This window comes from Neopelma chrysocephalum, unplaced genomic scaffold (assembly GCF_003984885.1).
Source record: "Neopelma chrysocephalum unplaced genomic scaffold, ASM398488v2 Primary Assembly neopelma1_119, whole genome shotgun sequence".
In the NCBI taxonomy this organism is placed as follows: Eukaryota; Metazoa; Chordata; class Aves; order Passeriformes; family Pipridae; genus Neopelma; species Neopelma chrysocephalum.
Genome location: NW_020897781.1, coordinates 2,504,286 through 2,524,014, shown reverse-complemented (window position 1 = coordinate 2,524,014; position 19,729 = coordinate 2,504,286). Strand labels below are relative to the sequence as shown.

The 19,729-nt window shown below is 49.5% G+C and overlaps 1 protein-coding gene across 1 annotated transcript; it reads left to right on the top strand.

Moving 5' to 3' along the window:
* Positions 1-1,117: 1,117 nt before the first annotated feature.
* Positions 1,118-19,418, top strand: SLC17A9 (solute carrier family 17 member 9). Its single transcript, XM_027697314.1, has 13 exons — positions 1,118-1,287; positions 9,585-9,782; positions 10,932-11,071; positions 11,709-11,808; positions 12,774-12,904; positions 13,721-13,817; positions 14,699-14,795; positions 16,867-16,954; positions 17,265-17,299; positions 17,890-18,005; positions 18,459-18,514; positions 19,017-19,046; positions 19,155-19,418. The coding sequence occupies exons 1-13, from the start codon at positions 1,190-1,192 to the stop codon at positions 19,316-19,318; spliced, it is 1,350 nt and encodes a 449-aa protein (XP_027553115.1). The 5' UTR covers positions 1,118-1,189; the 3' UTR covers positions 19,319-19,418.
* Positions 19,419-19,729: the final 311 nt, after the last annotated feature.

Here is a 19,729-nt window from a genome sequence, read left to right as displayed (position 1 = left end):
CCCCTCAGTAAAAGCTTGTTTTATTTGTTTTCTCTGTCGGTAGCAGGTCTGTGACCGTATGTGACTGTCACAGGCCTTTGGGATAGATCTCTCTCTTCTGAGTAAGAAATACCAAAGCAAAGGATAAAGTATGACAATGATTTTTGCTTTTTCTGCAAAGTTCTTCTCCTGGAGCTGCCTCTGGTGTAAAACCCTTTTGCTATTCCACTCTCAAAGGTTCAGCTCAATAATACTGTTCTCCCTCATGACTTAAATAGCAGACTGCTCATCAGGGACCTGCCAAAGATTCACGTTGTGTAAGTTACCTAAATAATAGTCTGCTAAAGGCTTAAGAACAAGCATTTAGAGGTTGCTGGCAGCAGGAGCAGTAGGCAGGAGGTGTCTGCCCTGCACCTGCGCGTTTTGGTGCAGCCCAGAAGCTCAAGTACCTTTCCCGAGGGCCATGTACGACCTTGCTCAGGCTGTGCGGGAGCTCCTCCATCCTCTGCCGAGCTGAAGTTTTGCCGTGCCTGCATCCAGGCTGCTATCGGCCACAGCATCGCCTGAACGATGTCTTAACAAGGCTCCTCCGCCTGCTCGTTCATGTTCTTGAAATGAGTCACGAGTCCTTTTGTTTTGGACCGAGATAACATCATTTTAATTATTTATGTCCATAGAGGAGCCTGATTATCTCTTTCAGATACTTACAACAAGGCAGCACTTCTATCCAACAAAGTTAGATCAAACTATAAGAATACTTACCCCTATTTAATTTTTCCTCAAATTCTTCGGATGGGAATACCATACTCTGTTCCAATCCTTTAAAAAGCAGAGACTTTTCAGCCGGCAAAGCTGCGAAAGCTGTGAGAGCAGGGAGGGGATTCCCCTCCCAGGTATCGGAGGGGCAGGACACACCCTGGACAGTCCCCTCTTTCCCTGCCCTCCACGGGGGTGTCCGTAATTACAGGAGGGGGAGGAAAGGAGCAGATCCCAGCCGTCCGTGGGGGTTGGAGCGGGCGAACGTCGCCTGCCCCGGGCCGAGCCCTGCGGGTCCGAGGCTGCCCCGGGATAGGGACTGGGGCTGGCGGGACTTCCCGGAACGACCGGCGGGCGGGGGCGGCGGGAGGCGCTGACACGTGGCCGGCCCGGCGGGGGAGGGAGCCCGGCGGCCGCCGCGATGTGAGCCGGGGAGGCGGAAGGCGCTGCCCGCATGGCCGCGGGGGGCGGCGGCAGGAATGTGCCCCTGGGCACCGCCGAGCGCGGCCCCCACGACGGCATGAGGCGCGATGGAGACCCGTACTGGTCCAGGTAAGGCTGGACCCGCTCCCGGGAAAGCCGCTCCCCTGCTCGCGGGGCTCTCCCCGCATCCCGCCGGCCGGTGCCCTCCCGGCCCCGGGACCCGCCGCATCCTCGGTGCCCTCCTCCCGCAGCTCCTGGGAAGGATGCGGTTCCTGAATGGAAGGGGTGGCGCGGCGGTTTCGGTGCTCCCCGTCGGGCCCAGACCCTCTCCCCGGCCCCGGCGCTGCCCTCCGGGGGTGCCGCAGGACGGGGTCGGGGGACATGGTCCCACCCGCTGTCTCACCACGCCGGACTTCAACAGAGACGGTAGAAGGAAGGGGGGAGATAGGGAATTGATGTGAAACACGGGGGAAAAACGTCTGTTGAGTTTATTTCTGGCCTATTGTCAGTGAATCAAACGGGAAACCGCTGTCAAGTTCTTATCAAAGTGTTCCAGCGGGGATGTTTGTACTGGCGATATTCATTCATTAAGATAAAGTCTGATATAGTAGCTGGGCAGCAGCTAGACAGCTTGAACTGCTCCTTAAGTAAAGTAATTAAAATACTTAAAAATACGATTAAGCCCAAACTGACCACTTTTAACAACAGGGACACGGGCAAACACGGGGTGCTCCAGTGTTTGGAGCAGAAACTGGGACACTTGGGACAGGGCTGCTCCTCTCTGTCACGCTGGGAATGTCATCCTCGACCTCAGGATCTGCCCCTTCTCCCACCGAAGGTTGGATGAGATGATGATTCCAAAGTACCAGTGGGGCAGCTGGAAGTGATGGTCAGAGGGTTTTCCAAACTGGGAGTCCCTGGACTCCATGTGCTTTTGAAATTTGGCTCAGTTTAACACTGCCATGAAAAGGAGCTGTCGTGTGGCTGCCACCGCGGTGCCACCCCTGGGGCTCCCCTCTGCCCTCCGGGCTGGTGTGAACTCCTGGTGAACTCGCCTTGGCAGGAGAGCAGAGGGGCAGCCACAGGGCAGGTGACAGCGGTGCCAATGCACGGGAACATGTGGCCAAAGGGAAGAATCGCCCCTTCCAGCTGCAATTAACCGTTGGATAAATTGGCATCAATTGCTTCCTGCAGTGGCAGCAGGTCCATAGCCGGTTTTAAATTGCCATCCCAAGGGAAGTCTAATCAAACCCACACTCATCTCAAGAGTAAGGAGGTGATTCTCAAGAAGGCCTTTGGCACTTGGGGTGCTTAAAATTTGAAGATTCTTTCCCCCTAAAGCACTTAGGAGATTCCTTCTCTCTGTCTCCCTCTTGCTAACTTTTCCCTAAGTCTTTGTGAAGTGGGAGTGGTGGTGGGGGGACCCCACAGCAGATTTTTGTGAAGCAAAACTTTAGTTTAGATGTTTTTCCTCTAGAAAAAATAAAATTAATATATTTGACCAGAACAAGCCCTCCAAATCTCTTCAGAAAATGCAAACCATTGATAACTGCTCCAAAACAAAATGGACTGCGATGAAGACAGCCCGTTGATTAAGACATAAGTATTTTAAGTGATTCTGACCATCTTAAGTGCTGTGAAAAGCCTGTTAATGGGAGGGAGCAGCAGGATATCCCTAAAGCCCATCAGATCATTATCTATATTGCTGTAATTCACAGAAGCTGAGTTCATGTCCCCGTTGTTTGATGTAGACACACACGTGGTCACAGCCCTTATTTGGGGAGGTTTTATGGAGTTTTTATTGCCTAAGTAAACTGGGCAGGTGGAGTGTGGGACAGGGGGAGCAGAAAGGGGGAGCGATGCACCAGATCACTTGAGCAAGTTGCTCGAGTTCTCTAAAGTACCTCACTGAGTGGTTTGGTGGACAGTTTTGCAAAGATTTCCAAGTAGTGAGTTATTGCCATGGAGGCAAGGTGTTAATAATTGGGGAAGTGACACGGGTTCTCCTTTCATGCTCCAACAAAAGGCATGCCAGGCAGCCTTCCAAGATCAGTCCCCACCATCAGTGCAAGGAGAGATAAACTCTTATCTTGGCAGGTTTCTTTTTCCGTCTTTGTTCATGCTGCTGCTTCTTTTGTCCTCCCTTTTTTCAGATGGCTTTTCCTTCCTCTTCCACTATTCTTGCCCTGTCTTTTCTCCTGCCTTTCCCCAACTTTTCTGTAGGTTTCCGATGGCTCCTTTATCACACATCTCGTCTTTTAAGAACAGCACTTGAGGATTTCCACTTGGGGCTTGAAAAAGCCCGCGTGTTTATGTAGCACATCTGGACAGTTAGAGAGTGCTTATTAATGCTGATCTTAACATGCCAAAGCAGGACCACTCAGGCAGTGGATGTGTTTAAGCATCTCTGGTTTAACTGGGGGAAGGATCGAAGCAGTGAGAAGACAAATCAATTGCTGAAGGTTGCACACAAAGCCACGAGCAGATCCAGCAGTGGACGTGGGGCTCACATTTTGGATGGTGCCTCCAGGAGAGAAATACAACGTGAAGAAGTCGCTGTGTCCTGGGAAGCAAATGACTCCTGAAACCGCTCTCCATCTCCCAGCCTCTGGCTACACCTGAAGACAAGGGGTGATTATAGCAGTTTCTTTAAGCTCCAGAGATAAAAGGAGTCTTACCATCGGCCACAGGCTGGTCTCCAGTCGCCTGACCTGCTCTTTGCCCGGAGACAACGGTCATGTTGTTTTAGGAGTTCTGTGCTCTGATCTTTTGTACACGTGATGTTGCAGCTTTATCTGGTCGGGGTTTTTTTGGTGGTTGGGATTTTTATTGTACAAGTTCCTCACCCTAGTTTTAATCTTGACCTTGGTGAGAACTTTTTTCACGTGGAAAATGTAAGCTGGACATGCATTTCATTCCTGGCTGATCCGTGTATGTCCTCACATCAGTGTGTAAAGCACACCTGTGCTTCATTATTATGTTTTCTCACCACCTCCACCTGGACTCAATAACTATTTCCAGCTCATATGAGCTGATGAAATCTAATTTCATCTTTGCTTTTGCCGAAAGCAAGAAATGAAGAGAGGGAATAAACCCAGAGCTCTCTTGCTGAACACCACTTTGTTGCCATCTGTGGCTCTGAGGAGGGAGCTTGAGCACAGGAGGCGGACAGGAAGCCAACAGCTTTCCCAGGAAAAAAAAGCCCTGTGTCCTCTGTGCTGCTCTTGTTGGCTGCTAGCTGGATTGGGAAAAAAAAAAACCAACCAAGCAAACCTCCTCTAAACCCCAAAGCTACTTTTGACAGCGACAGATCATTAGCTTGGAGCCAGTCTGCAGCATGACAAAATAAACTCCAGGGGGGGGGGGGAAACCTCTCTCCTGACAAGCATGTTAGATTTTCAAGGGAAGGAGAAATTGTTGTCGAGAAAAACAAAGAGTGAGAAGTGAGAGGACTGTCAAACTGGGTTAAAAATAACTTTCTGGGTATTATCTCGTCACACAGGAGTGTGCACGGCTGCTGTGTTTGTGCCATGTCAGTCAGTCCTGGTTGTGTTGGAGGTCACTGTAAATTAAAGCCATGGGCAGGTAAGCTGGAAAAAAGGTTTTTGAAGGGTGAAGATCCCACGGAGCTGGGAATGGCTGACGAGGAGGGAAACGTTCCCATACTGTGGTGTGACAGGTGACCAGGCACAGGGGAACTCACAGGCACTGGCTGTGTGTCCTGGGGACATTCCCCTGGAGGTGGCCTCATGCTTGGGTGTCCTGGGTTTGGAGCTGGTGGCGTGGCTGGGAGCTCAGTGCCACCACATGGGCTCATCCCCATCCTGCTCTGGGGTTCTTGCAGGGTCTGGTGAGTGGTGTCTGGGATGAGCAAGAGGGCTGCGGGCACTGGAGGTGACTCCAGTGATGTACTTGCCACGCATCTCCCACAGAACTGTTTTTATCTGTTTTTAGAGAGGGGAGCTGAGGTAGAGATGCCCTCCCTGGGAGGAGGGTGTTAATTCTGTGCTATCAATACCTGTGCCCATCCGATGCAGATCAGGAGCTGCAGCTCCCAATTCTTCTGCCAGTTATAGAAAACACCCACAAACATTGGATATGGCTTCTGGCCAAGAGCTGTTGCTGGGACAGACTGTTTGTAGTCTTGCTCTCTAACACAGCTCTCTTACCACCTGAAAATACCCAGCGGTCCAGACTTGTGCCTTGGAGGGGGCCAAACTGTGATCTAATTGATTGCCTGAGCTCCAGCAGGTCCATCTCAACAGTGACCTGCAGTGTCTGCCAACAGCCCTGCACGCTGGGGGAAAGGAGGGAGGCGAGTCAAGAGAAATAAAGTTGAGTAAATATTTGCTCTGTGGCATCTACTGGAGAAATTCCTCCAGCAGGAAAACGCACTGCAAATAAAGATAGCCTGTGCTGCTGGCTCTCCTTCCACTGCCGGATGGCTCAGCTTGGTTTTGTCCCTTTGGGAATCTCAGGCATCCTTGAAAATCCACCCTAACCACCATGCCCTGGGCGGGGCATCCATTAGGTTGGTGGGAGCTGGGTCCCAGGGAAATCAGTGGATGCTTCGAAGCAAAGCCATATCCACTCAGTGCCTGGGGCTGCATTTGGAGGAGGAGAACCAAGGAACATCAGGCAGGGCTGCTGCCATACAAAAAAGCCACCCAGGATGAGTCATTAGGGCTTGAGCTAATTGTCTCTGTCTGGGTGGTGGTTGGAGGTTTGTGAAATAGGAAGTGTTTTCTGGCTGCATGACTGCTTTGCTTGGTGAAGAGGGTCTGGGTGAGAAGGGGATGCACCTGCCTGACTCTTGTGAGCAGAAGGGGATGAAGGATCAGGAGGGCACAGACTGGGCAGTGAGGAGCTGCTGCTGTCACACAGCACCCAGTGAAGGCAATTAGGTGGCTCCAGACACGCTCCAGTGATTCACCTGCTGATGGTCTGGAGGGCTGGCCCCTCTCACTGGGTGTCTGTCACATGTAGCCAGGGCTTGGCCAGGACTGGCACAGGGCTGTGGGGAGATGCTCTGTCTGTCCCTGTGGCTGGTGAGACAGGACAACAACGGCTGTGACTTCCATAGATTCAGATGTGCTTTGCTCTGACTCAGGGTGATTGTTTCCAGCACAGCTTATCCCTCCCTCCCTCCCTCATCAGGGGACCCATCAAATTTAATTTGTTAACACTGGTGAAGCTCTGCTTCTCGGATGGCAGGTGTCACCCACAAAAACTTTTGTTTGATTTGTCATTATTCCTTAGTTTTTGAAGGAGGGTTTTAATTCCTCCCTTTGTGCTAGTCCAGGTTCCTCCTGTAACCTTTGCTGTTGTTGTTTTGCACTGAGCAGAACATTGACTCATCAGCAGCCTCTGTGATAGCTATAATTAGGAGAAAATGTATTTACAAAGCTCTTTCCTCTGATGCAAGCATGTCATTGTCCTGGCAGAGAAATCATTCCTGCCATGCTTTCAGGTGGGTGTGGGCAGCTACTGATTACATTTGACACTCTCATTATTTGCGTGGATTTTCCTAGCTGGATATGCCACCTATGGAGGAAGTGGTAGTCTGAAGATGTTGTTACAGTTCCCACTTGATTTGGGCCTAAGTCTCTACTGATGCATTATAACATACAGGAAAAGAATATAGGATGGATTAGTAGTCAAAGAGAACATTGAGATTGTGTCATATACCCAGAGACTTATTTAGTGCTTTGGAAAAAGAATAAAAGTCAAGAGAAAAATATTCCCTGGAGTTCTGTCAAAACATCAGCTGCAGAGGAGGCTTCTTGGGAGAACATCTCTACTTGGGAGTCCCTCTGTATCTGAGCTGTGCTTTGAGTGTTGTCCTGCTCTGCAGAGACCCACGTGGCACTTTGTGCCCCTGCTCTCATCCAGGTCAGACTTGCTGTGTAGAGACCCCAGCAGTGCTGGCCTGGCTGCCTCCCCCCACCCCAAACCCCCTTGGGTGACACTCTCCACCTCACAGAGGCAAGAATAGAAGCTGTGAGTTCACAGCATGCCCTCCTGTGCCTCTGCCCTGAAGCCAGAGCTGCCCTGCTCATCTCTTCTGGGGTTCAATCCCTTAGGACCAAACTGTGCTCCCCCGGTCTGCACTTTCCTAGGACACCGACTTTGCTGTGTGTGGGTTTTGCTTTACCCAGTTGCAAACACCCTCTGGAGGGAACAGACCTTGGCAATACTATAAAGAGAAGTGGAGTAGAGAACAGTTGAGCTGCTCGCGTCAAGCTTACGCTTTGCACAGCCATATAGAGTTTGGGGACAAGGAAGAACTGTCAATCTCATATCCCATTAAAATGCTGCTGTGCTTGCCAGGGTAACTGGGGGTTATTGTGAACACACCAGAGTGATTGGAGAGGCAGAGCTCAACCCCACTCCAGTGAAAGCTCATAAAGGTCTCTCTTTGCTGCAGGGGAAAAGCACAGTTTAGAAAACTGTCTTGGTGCCCAAATAATAGAAAATACCTACACACATCACTGGCTGCTGTGCTTTGCTCTGTCACCTCGGTTGTTGCAGGTTCAATAGCTCAAATTTATCAGTGCTGTGCCACTGGAGATAACAGGAGAGATTATGGCCCTGGACTGGCAACAGCCCGTTTGGGCAGGGCAGGCACGAGTCTGTCACTTGTACCTGCAAGCATCTCATCCCTGAGGGCTCTCCATAACATTTTCCATGGCTGGTGATCCCACACCTGCCCTCTGCCTCTGATGGGGGATTTATACCCAAAAACTCCTGCCCGTATTGTCCTGCTGGGGTTGGTCTGACCTGGACACGGTGTCCAGGAGCCTTTGGTTTCCCTGTGCTTTTCTGTAGCAAGCAGGAGTTGGCGGAGCCACTGCTCCTGGAGCTGGCTGGGGCAGGTTATCCAAAACCACATCACCTTTGGTTTTGCAGCAAATGAGGATATGAGTGAAGATATCTCCCTCTCAGGGTAAGCCCAAGAGGGACTGTGAGAGCATTTACCAGCCTGTTGAAGTGGCAGAGGCAGGTCAACCCCTGGTTACTTATTCCTCCAGCAGAAATGCGTGAGGTTTTCCAGTTCCTGTGTTATTTTGTGCACTCGTGTGTGTGCACAGCAACAATGGTTCCAACCTTCAAAACACCAACTGAAACCCTTGCAATCCCTCCTGCCAGAGGTTGGCACTGAGCTGCTTATCTGCCTTGTCAGGAAACAGCAATAAATCCACCTCCAGCGGGTTCACCTGCCCACCGTGTTCTACTTTTCATTGTTCCGTTTGACACCTTTATAAATGGGTTTGTGCTGTGTGGTATTAACCTACATTTATCATAATTCCAGTACAGAGGAATAAATGCTCCATTCGCTATAAAAGGTGACCCGGGTTGTTTCCCACACGGATGGTGGGTGTGTTTAGTAGGGTGGAAAGCCCAGAGGTTGCTGCCCTGGTACAGTGAATTCCTCAGCCATCTCTGGAGCAGAGAGAGTCTATTTGCTCACTGCTTTGTGCTCTGGCCTCTGGGCATAGAAATAACCAAATACAAATAATACCAATAGTGTGTGTTCTTACTAAGTTTTTGACTCCATAAGTCATGGGCAAAGGGGGACCCAGAGTGACACCAGCTGGGCTGAGGGAAGGCAGAGGGATTCACCTACACTTGGGCCTGATGTTTGCAGCAAAATGTGTTTCTTTGCTCCAGAAGCACATCACTGACTTGGAGCAGGAGAAAATTGCCTTCCCACTTATTTCCAGCCTATATCTCCTGCAGGAGCACTTTTCTTGGGGCTGAGTGCTCATGTACCAAATAACATATTCTGTTAACATATTATGGCTCATGTTACCTAAAACTTCTTATCAGGCCAGGCTGAATTATTTTGCTCCTCTCTCTGAGCTCTTCAGCCCCATCATGTGTTGTCTCTCTAAAGAATTCCTTCATCTCTCTCCTATTTAGGAAGGGTAGCACACACACCAGCTCCCTTGGGGGTTGGGTAGGAATGCCAAATAACAAATATTTGCTATCAAGATGGTGTGTCTCATGCAAATGCTGTCCCACCTCAGGCCCTGACCTTTCCTTCGTTACCCTTATCTTTTAAAGAACAGTTTCTTGTTTGGGGAAGAAAAGCAAACAAACCAGGTTCCTCCCCACCTTTCCCTCCATCCACAGCCAGTGATGTCCAAGCAGCCCCTTCCACCTTGCAGCCTGTGGACAGTCATTTTGCTATCGGTGTCAAATATTGTTTGGGCTGAAGTTAGCATCATTCCCAAAAGCCACCAGGTGGGATACTCTCTGTGTCAGAACCCTTGTGCCACAGGGGGGTTGCAGGACCTTCATTTTATCAAGACAGATGTGGCTCGCAAGCAAACCGGCCCAACCCGTAAGTCCTCTCTGTGCATGGACCTACCAGGCACAGCATCCCAGCTGCCCTTTCCCCATCTTCCTCTCCACCCTCACAGGCCCGAGTCCCGTGTGTGGACGGTGATGCTGCTGCTGGGGACGTGCCTGCTGTACTGTGCCCGTGTCACCGTGCCCATCTGCGCCGTCGCCCTCAGCTCCTACTTCGACTGGGACAAGAAGCAGTCTGGGGTCGTGCTCAGCAGCTTCTTCTGGGGCTACTGCTTGACACAGATCATCGGAGGACACATCAGTGATCAGTACTGGAAATCATTCTCATGTTTTCCTCTGTTTTTTGATGCCTCAGTTCCAGTCTTAACACTGGCTGTGCCAAGTGTCCCCCTGGGGCAGTGGTGGGGTGGAAAAGTGAAGCGTGTCCACAGGGAGAAGCTTTGTGGGGCACTGCAGGTTGCTGTGAAAGGGGTTGAGGTTTCCCTGCCAGCCTCACTCAGGGTCTGCAGCACTGATTGAGAGGGAGCATGGGTAGTTTAGACTGTCCAGTTAGAAGCCATGGATGCCTCATCCCTGGAAGAGTTCAAGGCCAGGTTGGATGGGGCTTGGAGCAACCTGGTCTAGTGGAAGGAGTACCTGCTCATGGCAGAGGGGTTGGAATGAGATGGTCTTCAAGGTCCCTTCCAACTGAAACCATCTGTTGATTCTAGCATTCTATGAATGCTGCTCTTTTTTTATTTGGTCTGCACAGTCTATCTTTGTTTTGAGTTCAGCTTGTCCAGTTTTTCTATCCTGTATTGCAATCTTTTCACAAGCAAGTCCCTGAACACAATTTCCATCATGTTTGGAAAAACCAAGTGTCTTCACTTTACCATAGGAATCAAAAAACAAACACATTCCCCATCTGAAGGGAAGATCTGAATCATTGCCTGCTGGGTTCCTTTCCATAACCACCCCATTCTCAGCGAGGGGGGCTTTCCTGTGAAATGTTTTGTGAGGAGCACATGCCTGGAAGGAGTACATTACCTGTGCAGTGCACTGTGCTATTTAGTTATGGTCCTGAATAGTTTCCAAGCAAACACTTGCAAAAACCTGAATGTTAAAAGGCAGAGATGATGCAAAAAGGCAGATGTAAAACACCATCACTGGTTAAGAGAAGCAGAATAGTGGCAGCACTTGGGTTTCTCTTCCATCACCATCAGAGACTCGAGTATGTCAGTGCTGTTTGGTCTCTGGGATCAGTGTGTGCTGGAGTTGGACAGGCAGCACTAGCAGGAGGTGAGAAGGGAGGAGATCAGAACTCCTTGCCAGGGGCTAAAGACATGTAAGAGAAGAACAGGTTTGACCCAACAGTTGTTTGTGAAAACTGGCTAAACTGGGAAGGGCACTTGAGTCTTGACTGGAGCACTTTGCCCTTTTGGCCTCTCACCTTTGATAACGTGTTTTCTGTCTTCCAGAATAGGAGGTGAGAAAGTCCTCCTCCTCTCAGCATCAGCCTGGGGGTTCCTCACAGTCCTCACCCCGGTGTTCACCCACATCACTTCTGCCCATCTTGTTTTTATGACCTCCTCCCGGTTCCTCATGGGGTTGCTGCAAGGTGAGACCCCTGTCCTGTGTCTCTGTGTGCCCGGGGGGCTTCGTTGCACAGGGATTCATGTGCAGCACATTCAGATTCAAATCCTGTGGTTTGCAGTGAATGAACCCTTCCCCTGTGTGTCTGAGCAATTCTCTGCCTCAAAGCTGCTTCCACATCCAGAACTTCCATGGGAAAAAACAGTGACATTTCTAGAGAAAGTCACTGACAAGTCATTCCCCTGTAGAAATCTCTCTGCCAGACAGGGGCTGCTGGCTTTGGAAATCATCACTGGTGCTGTTTGATTTTCCACGTTTTCAAACTCCTTCAAAGTACTTGGGGAAAATCGGCTCTTGCCAAAACTTTTGGATAATTTGGGATGATTTTCCATCCCTGTTGTCAAGCTACAGCACTGAGGAGGTGCCTTGACACTGATGGATTTACAGTAGCAGTTGCAGTGATGGTGAAATGGGGGATTACAGAGGAGGCACAAACAAACCTTTCATGGCGATGGGTCCACTTAGTTTATTTTATGTCCCTGTTTTGAATCCACCAAAGGTTTTGCTGCTTTATCTCAGTGTTCCCCTTCTGGATCTTTTAAATTTGCTTTTGATTTGCCGACAATCCTGACTGTTCCCTGCCTTGCTCCCGTTGCTTTCAGGGGTGTATTTCCCATCCTTGGCCAGCCTGCTGTCCCAGAGGGTCCGGGAGAGCGAGCGAGCCTTCACCTACAGCACAGTGGGGACTGGCTCACAGTTTGGGTGAGTTCAAAGGCCTTTGAGCAGTGAGTGACAGTCTCTGGACATCATATGTGATGAAATGCCGTTAAATAGTTGGAGGCAAAACTCACAGCCCAAAGTACATGTGGATTCACGGGTCCTCAAGGACACCGGCTGCAGCTGAGGAAGCCTCAGGCAGTTGCTGTCGTGCCTGTCAAGGATTTATGTATTGTTTTCTCTTCCTTTTCAAACCAGACTTTGAAGAGTGTTCGCAACATTTAGGTACTATGGGAAACAGTTTGATTCAGTAGGAAGAGCAAGGGTCAGCCTGAGACTGGTCACCTGTCCACTCTGATAGGTGGGGGAAATAGAACTTCCCCTTCTCTGCTGGTCTCCATCAGAATTTCCTTTCTAAATAGGAGGATTTCTTAAAAGCTAAATAGAAATATTACTGTGTTTAATCACTTAGTTTTCCAGTGTGCTCATTTCTTTTGCTGTGTTGTGCATTCTCTGAGATACTGCACACCAGCAACCTCCTTTTCTTTCCTCGTCCATGTTTCAGGATGGGGCAGGTGAGGATGAGGCCTCTTGGGGTTTCTCCTGCCCAGTGAGGATATGACCTGAGATGCCACTCAGGGAACAGGGCAGGTTTCAGAGTCACAGGGGGACTGGGCAGGTGGGCAGCACCTGGACATGCAGTGAGTGAGAAATTCTCACCTGTGAGGGTGGTGAGGCCCTGGCACAGGTTGCCCAGAGAAGCTGTGGCTGCCCCATCCCTGGAAGTGTTCAGGGCCATGCTGGATAGGGCTTGGAGCAACCTGGTCTTGTGGAAAGTGTCCCTGCCTATGGCAGGAGGTGGAATGAGATGAGCTTTAAGGTCCCTCCCAACCCAACCCATTCTGTGGCTCAGTGATATGCAGCGCTGACCCCAGGGACCATCTCCCATTGATGTGCACAGTCCAGGCACTCTTGGCCAGACCAGTAAATCCAAGTGGTTTCCCTTGCAGGACGCTGGTGATTGGTGGTGCAGGATCCCTCCTCCTGGACTGGTATGGCTGGGAAAGCGTTTTCTACTTCTCCGGTTTGCTCACTTTGCTCTGGGTTTACTGCACCTGCAAGTACCTCCTGAGTGAGAAAGGTAAATCCCAGGCATCCCTGGGGTTGCCAGTGCTCCCAAGGCTCTGGGAACTGAATGATTCCTCTCTGTTGTTTTCTGCAAATCCTCTGTGTTTCCAAGATCATGCCTGGTTTTGCACAAAGACCTTTTGCTCAGGTGTCTTCTGTAATGCACATTGTGTCTCACCCAAGACCCCCAACCCAGAAATGAGGTTTTGAGCTCTTTCAATGCTGATTTCCTGTTTCAAGTCCCACGCTGGATTACATCCCTGATCTGGCTCCTCAGTACTCTTAAGCACCAGTGAAAACACAAAACAGAGCATGATCTTCAAAGTGGATTAAGCTAAAGCAGGACAAGATACTTATTCACAACTAAGAGCATCTACACATAGGGCTTTTAAAAACCCATTAATCCAGAATATCTCTTCCGAAATAACTGTCTGGGAGTAATTCTGCATATGGACAAGCCATGACACCTGGCTACAACATTATTGATGTGAGCATGATGTGTAGAAGCCGAGCTCATCAGGAGCTGGGTGTGTGTCTGGTGCTACACAGAATTCAAATGTGGTCCCTGCCCAGGGGATTTTCGTTTAATTACTACAAGGGATGCAAGTGGGTGAAAGTGGCTGAGTGGGAAAATGTGTGGATGCAGCTGAAAAATTTTGGTCAACGTAACAAGGTGTTTTCATGAGCATTCAGTGGTGGCATAGCCAAAAAAACAAGACCAAAAAACAAGGAGATTGAAGGTAGTTGTATAGCAGTGTCCCAGGGCTGCCTCCAGCTGCACAGACAGTTACTGATCAGAGCTTTCGTTTGCCTGTTTTCTTCCCTGCAGAACTCATCATCCCCATAGACTATTTAACGAGAGGCCTCTCGATACCCAAGCAGACCAAAGTTTCCTGGAAGCAGCTCTTTAGGAAGGCACCAATATGGTAGGGAGCTGCAGTGGCCTTGAGCATCAGCTGGGCTGGGGAGCACCCTCCTTTTTCTCCTGTCTGGGCTTATTTCTTCTGCCTCTGTAGTTTTTGTCCACTTATTTAAATATTTGGGAAACAACCAGGTTTTCTAATGCCTTCTGTATCAATAAAGAACTAAAAAGGTAAGCTTGGCAAAAGGTGGTTTTTGTTCTGTCCAGAGGACTGTCAGGCTTGTATGTTGCTGGCAAATCTTTCTCCTTCCCAGGCTGTTCCCCCTGGATGGGTCGTGTGCTCCTCCAGACTGATATTCTCCACCGATCTTGTTAGAAATGCTGCTTGTAATGGGCTCCTAAGAAGTGCTGCAGTGGGGCACTGAGTGGCACAGGCTGTGTTCTCATCGCTGGCAAACATCTTTTTAATGGCCATTTTTCCTTTGGGATACTGCAATGGGTATTGAAGCTCCTCCAAGCATGTTCTCAAGTGCTGTTTTAAGACGCAGGGCAATAAGCCCATTCCTGCCTTGAATAACAATGGAGCTGATAACAAAACCCTAGAAAACCCTAAACAACACCTCTTGGAGCAGAAGGACTCTAGTAGCACTGGAAGGGACCGGTGGGAAATGCACTGGCATAATTATCACTGCAGTGAACCTTGCCTGAGCCTGGGGCTGACATCAGGCACTGTGGGATGGGGCAGCGAAGGAACCAGCACTGCTGCAAAGGAGAGAAAGTCAAAAGGAGTTGTTATCTGTGAGAAAAACCTCAGGAAGCAATTGCAGTGCTGTGAGAGATTTCTTTATAGACCAGGAACTGAAATATTGGGTTGCTCGAGTGCCCGTTTCCCACCCAGTGTGACCTGTCACTCCTGATTGTTTCCTCTCCACTGTGTATTTTCAGGGCTGTCATCATTGCTCAGCTCTCCACAGCCAGCACGTTCTTCACTCTCCTCTCCTGGTTGCCAACTTTCTTTAAGGAAACTTTTCCCGAGTCAAAGGTAGGTTGGCTCTGAGGCACAGACATTGCTGCTCTCTGTTCAAAGGGGGTCGTGCTGGGTACCTGCCAAAATGGGTTGTTTAGGGAGGAAGGTGATGGCAGAGGGATTTGGTGAGAGCAGGCTGGGAGTCAGGAGGGGGTGGGAGGTTTTCATGCAGGATTAGGAGCCGTGGCACCCCTGCACATACATTCGGAGGTGCCAGCATCTTCCCTCCAGGTTGCAGAGGCTGGTTTCTAGTTGTTTGTTTAGAGATGCTCAGGGGAGGCAGAGCTGGGGCACTTTCCAGGCTGGGAAGTGCAGGTTATATTTGGGGTTTAGGCTGCTTTTCTTCTGAGGAAACTGCAGTTTTCAAATGGCACAGAGCTCATGACATTCTGCTGTTGCAAATAACCACCATTCACTCCTGATTTTTCACAGGGTCTTTAGCTGGACTGACATTGTACAGCTCAGACCTGCCTGCTAAAATTAAAATTACCATTAACACTGTGTGCTTTGAAAATACTACAAAAGCTTCCCTCTCCTTAGCACAAATGGTGTTCCCATTTTTCAGAAAGCCAGGCAATACTTATCTGATCTGAGAGCTGGTATTTTCATCTTGTTCTCAGAAACTCACAGAGTCTTTTTCCACAATGGCTCTGTTAGGTTTTTTACAATTTCCAGAGCTGCTTACAAATGCCTTTTCATATTACAGATGTAAAGCTCTTTATGGCATACTTGATATTTATATTAAAATCGTGTATTAAACCGGCAAACATATTGTTGTGACAAGATCTGTGCACCTCGAGTAATGTGCTTGTGCAGCAGTAATTTACCATCTGTTAAGCATTATATCACGGTGCCCTTATGTAAGATGCTCTACATAGTGTGTCTGCAGCTGATAATCGCTTCATGTATTTTAAAATGTGGTTCAAGGATGCCTGGTTTTCAAAGGATGGACAATAATCCCTAATGTGGGAAACCTGTGTCACCTGCTGGCCAAAGTCCCTTTCTGCAGGTGAGCTGCCTCACCTCTGTCTGGGCAGCTGCCTCCAGCCTGCCTGAGTGGAGGTGATGGAGGGTTTGGATCAGGGTGATGGGCTGAGGGATCAGACAAGGTGCGTTGGGATTGTCGTGTTGAGCAACCCCAGCTGGTGTTAACAGACTATAGAGGCATTGCCCCACAAACCCCATGGGGTAATATTCTCAAAAGCGACCAAGACCCAAATTTCAAAGGCATGGAAAGATGCAAATGGACCCTGGTATGATTTCCAGGAGCAGCTGAAACAATATTATTCAAACCCAGGATTATTCAGCTCTCCCACATATCCCGAAGCCAGGCAGGAAGGGGAGATGCCTCCACGGGGTGATGGACACTGAGCAAAGGGAGACGTGCAGGGGATGATGGATGGATGATGGATGCATGGATGAGTAGGTTTAAAGGAGCTGAGATGAAGCCCAGCCCAACCCACACTGGTTTCAGCTCCTTGTGGGATCTGAGCACCGAAGTGCCCCTGAGCAGCTGTAATCCAGCTGACCAGTAATCGGCTGTGATTACAGCTGTAGCAAGCTCACTTAATTGAAAATAGGCCAAAGTATGTTACTACCCATAATGTTACCTAATCCTGCCATTAGAAAATCCAGCTACACTCCCTCAGCCTCACAGTAACGCTGCTAATGAGGTTGGAGCTGTTGGAAATTCTGCTTTGCTGGTGACCCACAGGAAACCCACAGTGAGCTTCCCAGGCTCTCTGGCTCTCTGCCACATCATTGTGCTGAGTAGTAGACTTTGCCACATTTAATCCCTCTTTCTCAGAGCTTTTTGCCTCTCCCCTGGATGAAGAGTCACCAGGGCAGAAGGAAAGACAGCAAACCTACAAATGCTACTGTGATGTCCTGTGATGCACCTGCCCCCTTACAGAGCTTGGAGTGGGATGCAGCTGACAGCTGGCCCTGCAAATGGGGTACAGATGCTGCAACAAGTCCCAAGTGCTTCATTTTTCCCCCTTTCTACAGATACTATGGACTGTCAAATAAAATATTTGCAAACAAACTCAGCTCTGACAAACCTCTCTTGATTTTCACTCTGTTTCAGGGTTGGGTGTTTAATGTAATCCCCTGGCTGGTTGCAATTCCAACAAGCTTGTTCAGTGGATTTCTGTCTGATCATTTAATCAGTCAAGGTAAGAGCCCTTCTGACTTTTCATCAGATCTAATTTTATGGGATTTGGAGAGAGGACGTGGGTAGGAGGAGATGGGCCTGTTAGTAGGGACAAGACCCAGCACATAGACAATGTGAGGATCTGGTACAACAGCAGAATGAATACTGCAGTGTCCAAATCCCATCCATATGTTTGAGGCTCCCTTTGATCTCAGTCATAATATCCACATGGAGATGGCATCTGAAATCCACTTACCCTATGGTCTCCTGGCTGGAGAACAAGGAGAACCTGGTGAGCTGTGCTGAACTCCAACTCTCCCTTCCTCTTTCAGGGTACAGAACCATCACCATTCGTAAGTTCATGCAGGTAAGAGAGCTGAAGCCACAGGAGAAGACACCCAAGTTACCTTCTGAGCTCTACTTACATGTCAGACTAGACCTTGTATGGAACTGGGTTGGGGGTTATAGATGGAAAGAGGGAAGGTTTTCTGGCTTTGCCAGTTGATTGGTGGTCAGTGTGTGTGGGAAAGGAAATCCAGAGGAAAACCCTGGCTGAGGAACAGAGCGTGGACCTCTGTTAACAATGGACTAATGGTAACACTGAGCACAGTGAGTGTTCTGAAGGGGTTTTCTTTCACAGGCAAAGGCCAACCTGTCCCAGTTGTCACACCAGCACTCTGAATGAGCCCTCAGATACTGAGGAAGTAGCAATACAAGGGTGAACAAAAATAGAAATGCTGGGTGAGAACACAGTGTATCCTTTGCTCTGCAGCATCACATCCGTCTGGACAGACGTCTGACACAGAAGGGCAGGACACTGGGGGAAAAAAAAGGCTTGAGAAGCACCTGGTGCACATGAGCTTTTGCATTGGAAAAGGGAACGGTTTGTTCGTGACAGAATTTGCTTTCTTCCTTACAGAAAATGTGCTGTGGTGTTTAATTTTGCCTTTTTTCCAGGTCATTGGCTCTGGCGTCTCAAGCGTTTTTGCTCTGTGTCTGGGCCAGACCTCCAGTTTTTGCAAAGCAATAGTGTTTGCCTCTGCCTCTGTTGGACTCCAGACCTTTAACCACAGGTAAGGAGAGCGATGGGAACAGGAGCTGTGGCCCTTTGCTCTCATCCCACACTTGGCATTTTGGGGTCTCGGGCAAGGCTACCTCCATCCTGCCTGTCAGAAAAAGAACTGGCACTTACCTGAGCATCGTGTGTGAATCCGGTGGAGTTTAGTGCCTGGGGGGGTGGAAATGATCCAGCAAACCTCTAGTGTGGGAAAGGGCTTGGACCAGCCAGTATTAGAAAGATGAAGCAGGGGAATTGCATTTTGGCCCCTCTGAATGCTTTGAGTTGAATTGTTTTCCTTCTTATACTCACCTGTACTGCTTCACTCTCAGCTTCTACTCCTTTCTTGTGCCATTTCTTGTCCAGAACCTTTCCTTGTGTTTCACAAACCAGTCTCTGTGTAAATGATGAAGAAACAGGCATGTTCATTCAAACAGCCTTTTTTTTCCCCCTCTCTGTTTCTCACCAGTGGCATTTCAGTAAACGTGCAGGACCTGGCCCCCTCCTGTGCTGGTTTGCTGTTTGGTAAGAATTCTGTGGGCTTTCCATGCTGGAGAGGTGGCATCTGTGGGTGGGACACGGTCAAGGTTTGAGTGAGGGTGGCTCTGGGCAATGTCTACTCTATGTGTGCAGCTTCAGCTTCCTTCTGCAATAAACCTGCCAGTGCTGGGGGCAGGTAAAATGGCACCAACGTGCCTTTGGACCTGCACCCAGGGCTGGGATGGTGCTGCACGTCAGTGGTCTCTGTGAGTTGCCCAGAGAAGCTGTGGCTCCCCCATCCCTGGAAGTGTCCAAGGCCAGATTGGACAGGGCTTGGAGCAACCTGGTCTAGTGGAAGGTGTCCCTGCCCATGGCAGGGGTTTGGAATGAGATGAGCTTTAAGGTCCCTCCCAACCCAAACCATTCTGTGATTCTGAGATCAACAAGGCATTTTGCCAGATGTGCAGACTGGGGGTTGGTGGGAGCCGGGATGAAGCTGCTCATGTCCGTGGGTTTTGAACACACAATTTCTTTCTTTTCCTTCCAGGGGTTGCAAATACAGGTGGAGCCCTCCTAGGTAAAGTACCTTCCTGCAGCTCATCCTTTCCCAGAGGGCCCTCTCCCTGCAGAGGGCAGGATCCAGCCCCAGAGCCTTTGCATGTCTTTCTCTTCTCTTCTGTCACAGGTGTCATTTGTGTGTACCTGGCTGGTTACCTGATTGAAACGACTGGCTCCTGGATTTCTGTTTTCAACCTGGTGGCTGCTGTTAACAGCATTGGGCTCTGTGTATTCCTCCTGTTTGGAGAGGCCCAGAGGGTGGACACAGACTCTGCTTACGTGGATCTCTAGAGATGAGCCCAGCGAGCAGCCGAAGGACAGGAGAGTGTCACGTCTGTGTTGCACAAGTGCCAAAGAACATTTTAACTTTTTTTTTAGGTGTTTTAACGGGAAAAAATATGCTGAAACCAAGTACATAGTGGGTCTGGATGGAACCCATGACAGAAAAAATTTTTAGAGTTCATTTTTTGCTCAGGGCATAGCTGGTGGTTTGCAGAGCCATCCAGCTCAACATCTCCAGTGAGGATATGGTCTGTGGGACCAGTTTGTCCCAGTTTGTGTCTGGTGGACAAATATCCACGTGGCCAAAGGAGGTTACCCGACCTGTCTCCCAAGGCTGCTGTGGTTCCATGCCCTGCTGAGGGGGAGCTGCTTCTCCGTGCAGGAGCAGGTCCCCCCCGCTCTGCTGTCCTCTGACCATCC